The sequence below is a fragment of the Petromyzon marinus genome, chromosome 76 (genome assembly GCF_048934315.1).
Source record: "Petromyzon marinus isolate PM22_M1 ecotype Great Lakes invasive population chromosome 76, UKy_Petmar_22M1.pri1.0, whole genome shotgun sequence".
In the NCBI taxonomy this organism is placed as follows: domain Eukaryota; kingdom Metazoa; phylum Chordata; class Hyperoartia; order Petromyzontiformes; family Petromyzontidae; genus Petromyzon; species Petromyzon marinus.
In genome coordinates, this window is record NC_133742.1 from 3,583,599 (window position 1) to 3,597,864 (window position 14,266).

Consider the following 14,266-nt stretch of genomic DNA (forward strand, 5'->3'; position numbering starts at 1 on the left):
TATATATGTATCTGCGATGTGTACTCCATCACTCTTAACCTATGATTTAGCAATCTTTGAAAGAACGTCATCAACCAGACCACACGTTGATTGTGTTTTGACCGACCCTCTCTGCTGCATTATATTGTTTCCAAATTTCACTAAATCTTGTTCCATTTGATGCGCTTCTCCATCTCTCTGTGTCTACCCCTACATGCTAAGGAGATAAAAAAATAAAATAACAAAAATCACGACGTTTCGGCCACAACACAAGCGGCCTTCATCAGGTGAAGGGACGAGACTGTCTGGAGGACAGCGCTGGAGTGCTCTGACTTTAACATAGCTATTTCTGTGACCAGTCACAAGCTAATCACTCAGCTATTTCGATGCTAAATTCTATGCTAATTCCTTTGTCAAGGGGTGCCTCTGCGGATGTGTATACTTTAACTTAGCTATTTCATTGCTAAATTCTATGCTAATTACTTTGTCAAGGGGTGCCTCTGCGGATATGTATGCTTTGACTTTAACATAGCCATTTCTGTGACCAGTTACAAGCTAATCACTCAGCTATTTCAATGCTAAATCCTATGCTAATTCCTTTGTCAAGGGGTGCCTCTGTGGATGTGTATGCTTTAACTTTAACATAGCCATTTCTGTGACCAGTCACAAGCTAATCACTCAGCTATTTCAATGCTAAATTCTATGCTAATTCCTTTGTCAAGGGGTGCCTCTGTGGATGTGTATGCTTTGACTTTAACATAGCCATTTCTGTGACCAGTCACAAGCTAATCACTCAGCTATTTCAATGCTAAATTCTATGCTAATTCCTTTGTCAAGGGGTGCCTCTGCGGATGTGTATGCTTTGACTTTAACATAGCTATTTCTGTGACCAGTCACAAGCTAATCACTCAGCTATTTCAATGCTAAATTCTATGCTCATTCCTTTGTCAAGGGGTGCCTCTGTGGATGTGTATGCTTTGACTTTAACATAGCTATTTCTGTGACCAGTCACAAGCTAATCACTCAGCTATTTCAATGCTAAATTCTATGCTAATTCCTTTGTCAAGGGGTGCCTCTGCGGATGTGTATGCTTTAACTTTAACATAGCCATTTCTGTGACCAGTCACAAGCTAATCACTCAGCTATTTCAATGCTAAATTATATGCTAATTCCTTTGTCAAGGCGCTTTGTTACTTCTCACACAGCTTAAAGGTCGTGATCTGAGCTTGGCTTTTTTCACTCCAGCGCTGTCCTCCAGACAGTCTCGTCCCCTTCACCTGATGAAGGCCGCTTGTGTTGTGGCCGAAACGTCGTGAGAATATTATTGTGTTATTTTATTTTATCAATTTATTATTTTATTCTCATTCTACGTGACTTCACCGAAAGAACCAAAGAAGATTTACTAAAGCTTGTTCCATTTGATGAGCTTCTCCATCTCTCTTTGTCTCCCCCTACATGCTAAGGAGACCCTATCTCTCTGTGTGCTCCCATACGTTGTCTTTCTTTGTGCCTCTGTGTTATCTCCCTCTACTTGGGATGTCTGTATATATATGTCTGCGGTTCTGTGTTTCCTCTCTCTCTCTTAAATTTAGCTCTTCTATGCCTGACGACGATTGCTTGCGTTGCAATCGAAACGTCGTACGCTATTGTGCAATTTCATTATTATCATTATTTCTTATTTCCACGTGACTTTACCGTAAAAAAACAACCAAAGAGTAATTCCTGCAGTCACGAAAACACCAAATCAGGTTTTTTTTATCAGGCTAGCTCTGTACTGCAACAAACGAACGTGGCTAAACCGAAACGTTTTCCAAAATCGCCAAGATAAAGCGATATAACCAACGTAACGACGGCGATCGTAGGAACTGGGATTCAATTTTAACAATAATCGATATGCACGTAGCATGCACTGACGAACTTTGAAGTCATACCTGGCTGCACGAGTTACTCCATCGCGACGAGGGGCATCAGTAGGTGACAAAAAAAGATATGAAAAATAAATAAAAGTAGATTAAATCATGACGTTTCCATTGCAACACAAGCAATCATCATCATCATCAATCATCATCATCATGTGTGACAATCACAGCTAGAATGTGTGTGTGTTTTTTTTTAAATGTGTATATTTTTGTTCACCTACGTGACTTTACCTAAAGAATGCCTGCAGTCACGAAAACTTCAAATCTAGAATATCAGTCGGAGTATCAGACGAATACAATCACGTGTCAATGCACCTTTGGGCATCAACACACCGCATGCAACAACTCAGGGTCGTACTTTGCAGATGTCACACGGAGCCATGCGTTCGATTTCAGGCCTCTGAATATCAGTGGGGTGGAGAGAGTGGGTGGGGGGGTGGTGGTGGGGGGGTGGAAGGGGGAGGGGTGGAGAGAGTGGGGGGGTGGAAGGGGTGGAGAGAGTGGGGGGGTGGAAGGGGGAGGGGTGGAGAGAGTGGGGGGGGGGTGGTGGTGGGGGGGTGGAGAGAGTGGGGGGGGGGGTGGAAGGGGGAGGGGTGGAGAGAGTGGGGGGGTGGTGGTGGTGGGGGGGGAGAGAGTGGGGGGGGGGTGGAGGTGGGGGGGGTGGAAGGGGGAGGGGTGGAGAGAGTGGGGGGGGGTGGTGGTGGGGGGGTGGAGAGAGTGGGGGGGGGGTGGAAGGGGGAGGGGTGGAGAGAGTGGGGGGGTGGTGGTGGTGGGGGGGGAGAGAGTGGGGGGGGGTGGAGGTGGGGGGGGTGGAAGGGGGAGGGGTAGAGAGAGTGGGGGGTGGTGGTGGGGGGGTGGAAGGGGGAGGGGTGGAGAGAGTGGGGGGGTGGAGGTGGGGGGGGGTGGAAGGGGGAGGGGTGTGGAGAGAGTGGGGGGTGGAGGTGGGGGGGTGGAAGGGGGAGGGGTGGAGAGAGTGGGGGGGTGGAAAGGGGAGGGGTGGAGAGAGTGGGGGTGGAAGGGGGAGGGGTGGAGAGAGTGGGGGGCGGAGGTGGGGGGATGGAAGGGGGAGGGGTGAAGGGGGTGGGGGCTGTAGGGGTTGCCGTGACGTCACCGCCGTGTGGCCCCCACCCACCCGGACACGCCGCATCCGGGTGTAGGGGGGAGGGGTTGGTGGTTGCGTTGAGGGGTGGGGAGGGGCGGGGCTGGTGGTGGGAGGGGCGGGGCTAGTGGCTGTCGACGTCACCACAGGTGAGGTCGGCAAGCGAGCAGGTAGAGCGAGCGAGCTGCTGGGCAGGTGAGAGATGGTGGTGATGGTGGTGATGGTGGTGATGGTGGTGGTGGTGATGGTGGTGGTGGTGGTGATGGTGGTGATGGTGGTGGTGGTGATGGTGGTGGTGGTGGTGATGGTGGTGGTGGTGATGGTGGTGGTGGTGATGGTGGTGGGGGTGGTGGTGGTGGTGGTGATGGTGGGGGTGGTGGTGGTGGTGGTGATGGTGGTGGTGGTGGTGATGGTGGTGGGGGTGGTGATGGTGGTGATGGTGGGTGGTGGTGGTGGTGGTGATGGTGGTGATGGTGGTGGTGGTGATGGTGGTGATGGTGGTGGTGGTGATGGTGGTGGTGGTGGTGGTGATGGTGGTGATGGTGGTGGTGGTGATGGTGGTGGTGGTGGTGATGGTGGTGGTGATGGTGGTGGTGATGGTGGTGGTGATGGTGGTGGTGATGGTGGTGGTGGTGATGGTGGTGGTGGTGATGGTGGTGGTGGTGATGGTGGTGGTGGTGATGGTGGTGGTGATGGTGGTGGTGGTGATGATGGTGGTGGTGGTGATGATGGTGGTGGTGGTGATGATGGTGGTGGTGGTGATGATGGTGGTGGTGGTGATGATGGTGGTGGTGGTGATGGTGGTGATGGTGGTGGTGATGGTGGTGGTGGTGATTGGCGATTGGTGATGATGATGATGGTGATCGTGGTGATGGGTGGTGGTGATGGTGATGGGTGATGGTGGTGGTGATCGGTGATGGTAATGGGTGATGGTGATGGGTGATGGGTGGTGGTGGTGATGGGTGATGGTGGTGGTGATGATGGTGGTGGTGATGGGTGATGGTGGTGATGATGGTGGTGATGGTGGTGGTGTGTGTATGCGTGTTTGTGTGTGTCTGTGGGTGTGTGTCTGTTTATGTGTGTGTGGGTGTGTATTTTGATGTGTGTGTGTGTGTTGGTGTGGGTCAGTTTATGTGTGGGTCTGTTTATGTGTGGGTCTGTTTATGTGTGTGTCTGTTTATGTGTGTGTGGGTGTGTGTATTTTGGTGTGTGTGTGTGTTGGTGTGTGTGTTGGTGTGTGGGTCAGTTTATGTGTGGGTCAGTTTATTTGTGGGTCAGTTTATGTGTGGGTCTGTTTATGTGTGGGTGTGTGTGGGTGTGTGTGGGTGTGTGTGGGTGTGTGTGGATGTGTGTGGGTGTGTGTGGGTGTGTGTGTGTGGGTGTTGGTGTGTGTGTTGGTGTGTGTTGGTGTGTGTTGGTGTTTTTGTGTGTGTGTGTTGGTGTATGGGTGTTGGTGTGTGGGTGTGTGTGGGTGTTGGTGTGTGGATGTGTGTGTGTTGGTGTGTTGTTGTGTGTGTATGGGTGTTGGTGTGTATGTGGCTGTGTGTTCCGTGTTCATGCGGTTAGCGCTACTAACCGGGCGAACCGGGTTCAACTCCCGCTCACGGCCAACACCGGTGACGATTATCCCCCTAGGTCGATTCAGCCTCAAATGAGTAGCTGTTGCAGCGGCGGTGCAGTTAAACATCGCCACTGGGGGAGAGACAAAGGCGGCCGGGCGTGGTGCAGGCCATCCACTGTGTGTGCAAAAGTGCCGGTAGCATTGATAGGTGCTGTTGTTCACGAACAGCACTTGCCCCTGCAGTCGGTCAAGACTACACGGGGAACCTTTGGTCTTTAGTGTGAAGTTTATATGTGCTGAGGGAGGGTGGCGTTTGTGCACAGACTGCCCTACGTGACATCATAACAACAGTCTGGACCACTGGACGGGTTCCGCAGGATTGGAACGGATGCCCTGGTGGTCCCCCTTTTTACGAAAGGGGACCCCACAGACTGTAACAACTACAGGTGCATCTCACTCCTCAGTGTTCCGGGAAAGATCCTGGCAAGGATTATTCAACATCGCCTTGCCAGGCACGCTGAGGAGAGGCTTGCGGAGCCCCAATGCGGTTTCAGGAAAGGGCGGTCCTGCACGGATGCCATATTTTCTGTCCGTCTGCTACAGCAGAGGTGTAGGAAATTCCAGCGAGACCTGCATCTCTGCTTTATTGACCTGGTCAAGGCCTATGATGCCATCAGTAGGCCTGGGCTCTGGGTTGTTCTTCGTGCTTTCGGAGTACCTGACCCTCTGCTCACGATCATTAAGGACCTTCATGATGATGAGCGGGCCCGGGTAAAACTACGTGGCCGGGAGTCAGAGCCATTCCCTGTACACCTTGGGGTGTGACAGGGATGCGCTCTGGCTCCCACATAAAGCAAAACAATTTACATTGTTTTTTTACCACGTAGTTCTAGAAGCTTTCTATGACTGTACCGGAGGAATTTCCATCTGGTACAAATACAATGGCAGGCTGATCGATGCCCGGGTGCGGTCAAGGGATGGCTCCCTATTGCTCAACCACGTCATGTTTGGCGATGATTTGGTGATTGCTGCTCACTCAAGAGGAGGAGTTGGAGACGCTGCTGCTGAAAATGGAGCTTGCCACGAAGAGGTGGGGCCTTACCATCAGCCCCACCAAAACTAAGCACCTGCCTGGGTATTTTGTAACATCAAACACTCCATCCCCACAACTTCCAATTGGTGATAGGGCAGTTGTGGAGAGAGTGGAGAGTTTCCCATACCTGGGCAGTGTGCTCATGGCCGGCTCCAGTTTAACAGCAGTGATCTCACTCTGAATCAGTCGAGCGGCAATATCTTTTCATCGGCTGTGTAATGCTGTGTGGAAGCTACCTGGTCTGTCGCTCCGTACTAAGCTTCAGGTCTTCTCGGCCACGGTCATTCCCTCCCTTCTCTACGCTTGCGAAATGTGGACCCCTCTAATGAAACATCTTCGCCGGTTAGAAACATTTAGGCTGGCCTGCCTACGATCCTTCCTGGGTTTAACCAGGCTGAATTGTGTGAGGAGCTCAAAAATCCTTGAACGATCTGGACAAAGTCCCATCGATGAGCACCTCCGGCAGGCAAGGCTGCGTTGGCTGGGTCATGTAGCCCGCATGCCCAATCACCGCATGCCGAAACAGCTTTTGTTCGGCCGGATCGAGGGGGCTAAACGGGCACGGCACGGGCTGGAGAAGAGATGGAGTGATGTGGTACAGGAGGACGTGGAGCTGAGTGGACTTGCCGATGACTGGTACCAGCGGTGTCAAGATCGGCCTCTGTGGAGGAGGCTCGTGAAGGACGCTGCTGGGCAGTTGGAGGCAGTCGCCCTCCAACAACAACGGAGGGCGGAGGAGCGACGCTCACAACAACGAGCGGAGCGCCGGGTGGCTAACGCACAGCAGGTTGGCACAGTAGGGGTCATCTCAGTCAGTCGACCCATGGCACCTGGGTCTGCCCCGTGACCTCCTGCCAGCGGGCGTTCGACACTTCACGTGGCCTCAAGGTGCACATAGCCTGGCACAAGCGCCGTGGTGTCGTCACTTGGTTGCGAATGGCAGGTATTGGTGTGTGTGTGTATGTGGGGGAGCGGTGGCGCAGTGATTAGCGCTACGCTGCGCAACAAACCTGGCCAACTCTGAGTTCGATTCCCGCTCAAAGCCACCACCAACACCGCCAGTGCCGGCGATGATCCGAACCGATCCTGGAGCCTCCCCTAGGTCGACTCAGCCTCAAACGAGTAGCTGGTGTAGTAGCGGTGTAGTGTAGTAGTGAACATCGCCACTGGGGAGACAAAGGCGGCCGGGCCTTAACAGGTGCTACTCGCTAACAGCACTTGGCCCTGCAGCCTGCTAGAGGCTACATGGGGGACCTTTGTCTGTGTCTACCTTCATAGACACTGCTACTCGCTACTAACAGCACTTGCCCCTACAGCCTGCCAGAGGCTACACGGGGGACCTTTGTCTGTGGCTACCTTCATAGACGCTGCTGCTGCTACTCGATACCAACAGCACTTGCCCCTACAGCCTGCTAGAGGCTACACGGGGGACCTTTGTCTGTGTCTACCTTCATTGTAGGGGCTGAACGATTTTGGGGGAAAGATCAAATTGCGATTTGTCTGACACGCGATTGCGATTTGATTTGCGATTAATTTCTTTCAAGTCAAGCTTCAGTTCAATGTCCACTGTGTGATAGATTTATAACATGTGATAGAGCATTACCACGTGATGCCATCAACATTCGAACTGCTTTGCGTATTCTACTGCAAGAATGGAGAACATAAAAGATATGAATTTCTTCCAACGATGTATTTATTAAAATGTTGACATTGAAATAGAACAATCAAACACGGAACAATTAAGTTAAATAAAGTTACAATTAAAAAAAAACAACAATCCTAATAAGACAGTAATAGGACTTTAAAAATCGCAAAAAAATCGCAGCCTTTGGCGATTCGCTAATCGCATTGTTTCAAATCGCGATCAATCGATTTGAAATCGATTGATCGTTCAGCCCTACTTCATCGGCGCTGCTGCTGCTGCTACTCGCTACTAACAGCACTTGCCCCTGCAGCCTGCTAGAGGCTACACGGGGGACCTTTCCCTTTGGTGTAGAGGTGTCAAGAGAAACGTCAGCGGTGTGACGTAAGGCAACGGCACCTGCGTGATGTGAATCAGAATCTTTATTTAAGACTCGAGGAAGAATCCGATGAGCTGCGAAGCTCTTTGGCACTCATGTCCAGTTGCTGCCTGATTGGTTAACGATGTTGGCGGCGGTGGTGGTGTTGCCTGATTGGTTAACGTTGTTGGTGGTAGTGTTGTTGGCTGATTGGCTAACGATGTTGTTGGTGGTGTTGTTGCCTGATTGGTTAACGATGTTGGTGGTGGTGTTGCCTGATTGGTTAACGATGTTGGTGGTGGTGGTGTTGCCTGATTGGTTAACGTTGTTGGTGGTGGTGTTGCCTGATTGGTTAACGATGTTGGTGGTGGTGTTGCCTGATTGGTTAACGATGTTGGTGGTAGTGTTGTTGCCTGATTGGTTAACGATGTTGGCGGTGGTGGTGTTGCCTGATTGGTTAACGATGTTGTTGGTGGTGTTGTTGCCTGATTGGTTAACGTTGTTGGTGGTGGTGGTGGTGTTGCCTGATGTTGGTGGTGTTTACATTATGAGACCTCCTTTGCCAGAAACAAGATATGGGAATAGGTTTTACCCTTTTAACTGGCACAAAAACTGACACCTTTATTCAAGGCATCATGTTTGCAATAACCACAACACAAGCAGTCAAAATGCAAACAAAAATAGACAACTCTGATAATGATATTGGCACTGTCCTTGAATTTGATTGGTCCACACCCGAGACGGCTTTTCTTAGAGCCTAGTCTCACACTGGTGTTGGACCAGAAGACGCCAAAAGGCATACAACTCAAAAACAGCGCACTATCAGAGTTATTGAGGGCTCGGGGTGAGCATTTACATTATGAGACCTCCTTTGCCAGTAACAAGATATAGGAATAGGTGTTACCCTTTTAACTGGAACAAAAACTGACACCTTTATTATACAAGGGGGATCATGTTTGCAATAACCACAACGTTGTTGGTGGTGGTGTTGTTGTTGCCTGCAGGAACTCCGGCGTTGTGGGGCGCAGGAGGGGATTGACGATGGCCAACCACGAGATGTTGCTCCTGGTCCTGGCCTTGTTCCCTGTGTCTTGCTCACTGGTGACGTGTACACCATACACACACGTACACACACTCACGCACACCCCACACACACGTACACCTCACACACACGTACACACCCTCACGCACACCCCACACACACGTACACACATTCACGCACACCTCACACACACGTACACACGCACACCACACACACACGTACACACACTCACGCACACCCCACACACACGTACACACACACACGCACACCTCACAACAACAACAACAACCGCCATTCGCCACTAAGTGGCGGTGACGTCACCACGACGCTTGTGCCAGGCTATGTGCACCCTGAGGCCACGTGAAGTGTCGAACGCCCGCTGGCAGTAGGTCACGGGGCAGACCCAGGTGCCACGGGTCGACTGACTGAGATGACTGGCTGATGCACCACCTGTGCCCCCTACTGTGCCAACCTGCTGTGCTTTAGCCACCCGGCGCTCCGCTCGCTGTTGTGAGCGTCGCTCCTCCGCCCTCCGTTGTTGTTGGAGGGCGACTGCCTCCAACTGCCCAGTAGCATCCTTCACGAGCCTCCTCCACAGAGGCCGATCTTGACACCACTGGTACCAGTCATCGGCAAGTCCACTCAGCTCCACGTCCTCCTGTACCACATCACTCCATCTCTTCTCTAGCCCGTGCCGCGCCCGCTTAGCCCCCTCAATCCGGCCAAACAAAAGCTGTTTCGGCATGCGGTGGCTGGGCATGCGGGCTACATGACCCAGCCATCGCAGCCTTGCCTGCCGGAGGAGCTCACCGATGGGACCCTGCCCAGATCTTTCAAGGATTTGTGAGCTCCTCACACAATCCAGTCTGGTTAAACCCAGGATGGATCGTAGGCAGGCCAGCCTAAATGTTTCTAACCGGCGAAGATGTTCCTCACACACACGTACACACACTCACGCACACACGTACACACCACAACAACAACAACCGCCATTCGCCACTAAGTGGCGGTGACGTCACCACACGTGTACATACACTCACGCACACACGTACACTCACGCACACACGTACATGCACCACACACACAGACACACACACGTACACACCACAACAACAACAACAACCGCCATTCCCCACTAAGTGGCGGTGACGTCACCACGACGCTTGTGCCAGGCCATGTGCACCTTGAGGCCAGGTGCCACGGGTCGACAATACACACACCTACACACATACATACACACGCACACACGTACGCAAACGTACACATGCACACACGCATGTACGCACACGCACACACACGTACACCACACATGCACGTGCACACGCGCACGTACACCAATACCAATACCCGCAACTCGCCACCAAGTGGCGGTGACGTCACAACGGCACCTGTGCCAGGCTAGGTGCACTTGGAGGCTATCATGTGAAGGGTCGGAGGCTCGCTGCTGACAGGAGGTCACGGGACAGACCCAGCAGGTGCCACGGGTCGACTGACTGAGATGACCGGTAGATGCACCACCAGCTATACCCCCCCTACTGTGCCAGGCTAGGTGCAGGAGGAGGTCACGGGACAGACCCCAGCAGGTGCCATGGGTCGACTGACTGAGTAGAGCTTTAGATGCACCACCAGCTGTACCCCCCTTCTGTGCCAGGCTAGGTGCCGGAGGAGGTCACGGGACAGACCCAGCAGGTGCCATGGGTTGGCTGACTGAGATGACCGGTAGATGCACCACCAGCTGTAACCCCCCTACTGTGCCAGGCTAGGTGCAGGAGGAGGTCACGGGACAGACCCAGCAGGTGCCACGGGTCGACTGACTGAGATGACTGGTAGATGCACCACCAGCTGTACCCCCCTACTGTGCCAGGCTAGGTGCAGGAGGAGGTCACGGGACAGACCCAGCAGGTGCCATGGGTCGACTGACTGAGTAGAGCTTTAGATGCACCACCAGCTATACCCCCCTTCTGTGCCAGGCTAGGTGCAGGAGGAGGTCACGGGACAGACCCAGCAGGTGCCATGGGTTGGCTGACTGAGATGACTGGTAGATGCACCACCAGCTGTACCCCCCACTGTGCCAACTCGCTGCACTTTATCCGCCCGGCGCTCCGCTCGTTGTTGTGAGCGTCGCTCCTCTGTCACCCTCTGTTGTTGTTGCCGGAGGGCGAGTGCCTCCAACTGCTCAGTAGCCTCAAGGTGCACCTAGCCTGGCACTGCCGAGTAGCAGCAGCAGCAGCAGCGTCCTTCACGAGCCTCCTCCTCCTCCACAGAGGCCGATCTTGACACCGCTGATATCGGTCGTTGGCAAGTCCACTCAGCTCCACGTCCTCCCGTACCGCATCCGCTCCATGTGAGCGTCGCTCCTCCGCCCTCCGTTGTTGTTGCTGGAGGGCGACTTCCTCTGACTCTCCATTATCCTCGTGGTGCACCTAGCCTGGCACTGCCCAGCAGCGTCCTTCACGAACCTCCCACGTGCGCACACACACACACGCAGCTATGTACACAGACACTACAAAGACAAAGATCCCGCATTTGGCGTTTGAACGAACTGTTGGGGCTTAGGTGTTCTTACCCTATCTACCACCCTGCCTGATCGAATCTTACAGCGCTCGCCTGATGTGGTATTGAGTGTCTCGTCACCATCAGCAGCAGCAGCAGAGCCAGGGACCGGTTTCCACATTCAGTGTCTCATCAGCAGCAGACACTAAGATACCACGTGTCTCCGCGTGTCTCCCCGCGTGTCTCCCCGCATGTCTCCACGTGTCTCCCTGCCTACTCGCGTGTCTTCCCGCGTGTCTCCCCGCATGTCTCCCTACATAACTCCCCGTGTCTCCCTGCCTGCCCGCGTGTAACTCCCCGTGTCTCCCCACGTCTCCCCACGTGTCTCCCCGTGTAACTCCCCGTGTCTCCCTGTCTCCCCGCGTGTCTCCCCGCGTGTCTCCCTGCGTCTCCACGTGTATCTCCCAGTGTCGCCCTGCCTGCCCGCGTGTCTCCCCGCGTGTCTCCCCGTGTCTCCCCGCGTGTCTCCACGTGTATCTCCCCGTGTCTCCCTGTCTCCCCGCGTGTCTCCCCGTGTAACTCCCTGTGTCTCCCTGTCTCCCTGTCTGCCCGCGTGTCTCCCCGCGTGTCTTCCCGTGTAACTCCCCGTGTCTCCCTGTCTCCCCGTGTCTCCTCGCGTGTCTCCCCGTGTCTCCCCGCGTCTCCACGTGTAACTCCCCGTGTCTTCCTGTCTCCCCACGTCTCTCCTTGTCTCCCCGTGTAACTCCCCGTGTTCCCCTGTCTGCCCACGTGTCTCCCCGTGTCTCCCCGTGTCTCCCCGTGTAACTCCCCGTGTCTCCCTGTCTCCCTGTCTGCCCGCGTGTCTCCCCGTGTCTCTCCGCGTGTCTCCCCGTGTAACTCCCCGTGTCTCCCTGTCTCCCCGCGCGTCTCCAGGAGTGGCCGTGGTCTCCGCTCGACTATCCCCACACGTCTCTGTCGGAGCGCCAAGAGCATGTAACCACGCGCATCCACCACGCCGGCCAATCGGACACCAGCTCCGGAATCGTCACTCAGAGCGAGAAGGTCAAAGTTCAACTCCCTCCCACCCTCTGTCCCTCTCTCCCTCGCCACTCCCCCTCCCTCCCTCCCTCCTATCCACCTCCTCCCTCCATTCCTTCCCCTCCCCTCCATCCTGCAGGCGTCGTCAGGGTCGGGATCGAACCCACGACCTCCTGTGTACTAGGCGAGGTAGTCAACATCTCCTAGCCACCGTGATGATGATGATGAGAGAGAGACGCAGACTCCAAATATACAGCAGCAGCAGGCATCGTCAGGGTCTGGATTGAACCCACGACCTCCTGTAAACCAGGCGAGGTAGTCAACATCTCCTAGCCACCATGATGATGATGAGAGAGAGAGAGACGCAGACTCCAAATATACAGCAGCAGCAGCAGACGTCGTCAGGGTCTGGATCGAACCCACGACCTCCTGCACACCAGGCGAGGTAGTTAACATCTCATAGCCAACGTGATGATGATGAGAGAGAGACGCAGACTCCACATATACAGCAGCAGCAGGCATCGTCAGGGTCGGGATTGAACCCACGACCTCCTGCGTACCAGGCGAGGGAGTCTCCTAGCCACTGCGTTGGCCCCTCTGAGTGTGTGCGTCCGTCTATCCCTCTCTCTGATTGGTCGCAGCCCGTCGCACGAGACTCCGTGCGATTGGTCGAAGTTCCCCAGCAGCTGTGGGCGGGGTCTAAGCTGGTGGGCGTGGTCTTCTACTGCTCGGCCAATCAGGTGCTGGGCCTGGAGGTGCTGGTGACCACTCACATGCAAGTGGGCGTCGCCGTCTACCGGAAGAGCTGGCGCTGCCCTGGGTAACCACGGCAACCAAAACAAGCTGCCTGACCAGCGACGAACTACCGACTCATTAGCATAACTAGCTCCCATCTACCAACTAACTAGAATAACTAGTGACTAACCAGCTCCTAACTAGTTCCTAACTAGCTCCTAACCAGCTCCTAACCAGCTCCTAACTAGCTCCTAACCAGCTCCTAACCAGTTCTTAACTAGCACCTAACCAGCTCCTAACCAGCTCCTAACCAGCTCCTAACTAGCTCCTAACCAGCTCCTAACCAGCTCCTAACTAGCTCCTAACCAGCTCCTAACTAGCTCCTAACCAGCTCCTAACCAGCTCCTGACTAGCTCCTAACCAGCTCCTAACCAGCTCCTAACTATCTCCTACCTAGCTCCTAATTAGCTCCTAAACAGCTCCTAACCAGCTCCTAACCAGCTCCTGACTAGCTCCTAACCAGCTCCTAACCAGCTCCTAACCAGCTCCAAACCAGCTCCTAACCAGCTCCTAACTATCTCCTACCTAGCTCCTAACCAGCTCCTAACCAGCTCCTAACCAGCTCCTAACCAGCTCCTAACTAGCTCCTAACTAGCTCCTAACCAGCTCCTAACTAGCTCCTAACCAGCTCCTAACCAGCTCCTAACAATCGTCTTGAGCCAGCACCACCTGCGCCTCGCTACTGGGGGAGAGACAAAGGCGGCCGGGCGTGGTGCTGGTGGCCACCCACCCCCTCTGTGTGTGCCACAGTGCTGGTAGCCTTCATAGATAGACGCTGCTGCTGCTACTCGCTACTAACAGCACTTGCCCCTACAGCCTGCTAGAGGCTACCCGGGGCACCTTTGTCTGTGGCTACTTTAATAGACGCTGCTGCTGCTACCAACAGCACTTGCCCCTACAGCCTGCTAGAGGCTACACGGGGGAGCTTTGTGTCTACCTTCATAGGCACTGCTGCTACTACTCGCTACTAACAGCACTTGCCCCTACAGCCTGCTAGAGGCTACACGGGGGACCTTTGTCTGTGTCTAGCTTCATAGGCACTGCTGCTGCTACTCGCTACTAACAGCACTTGCCCCCCACAGCCTGCTAGAGGCTACACGGGGGACCTTTGTCTGTGTCTACCTTCATAGGCACTGCTGCTGCTACTCGCTACTAACAGCACTTGCCCTTACAGCCTGCTAGAGGCTACACGGGGGACCTTTGTCTGTGTCTACCTTCATAGGCGCTGCTGCTGCTACTCGCTACTA

General features: G+C 54.0%; 1 protein-coding gene across 1 annotated transcript in view; it reads left to right on the plus strand.

Moving 5' to 3' along the window:
* The first annotated feature begins 3,135 nt into the window (after window positions 1-3,135).
* Window positions 3,136-14,266, plus strand: part of SEL1L3 (SEL1L family member 3) — a 78,419-nt gene continuing 67,288 nt past the window's right edge. Inside the window, exons 1-4 of the mRNA XM_076056578.1 lie at window positions 3,136-3,192; window positions 8,656-8,752; window positions 12,120-12,248; window positions 12,866-13,044. Coding sequence (XP_075912693.1) covers window positions 8,693-8,752; window positions 12,120-12,248; window positions 12,866-13,044 — 368 coding nt within the window. The 5' untranslated portion in view covers window positions 3,136-3,192; window positions 8,656-8,692. The remainder of the gene's footprint in view (window positions 3,193-8,655; window positions 8,753-12,119; window positions 12,249-12,865; window positions 13,045-14,266) is intronic.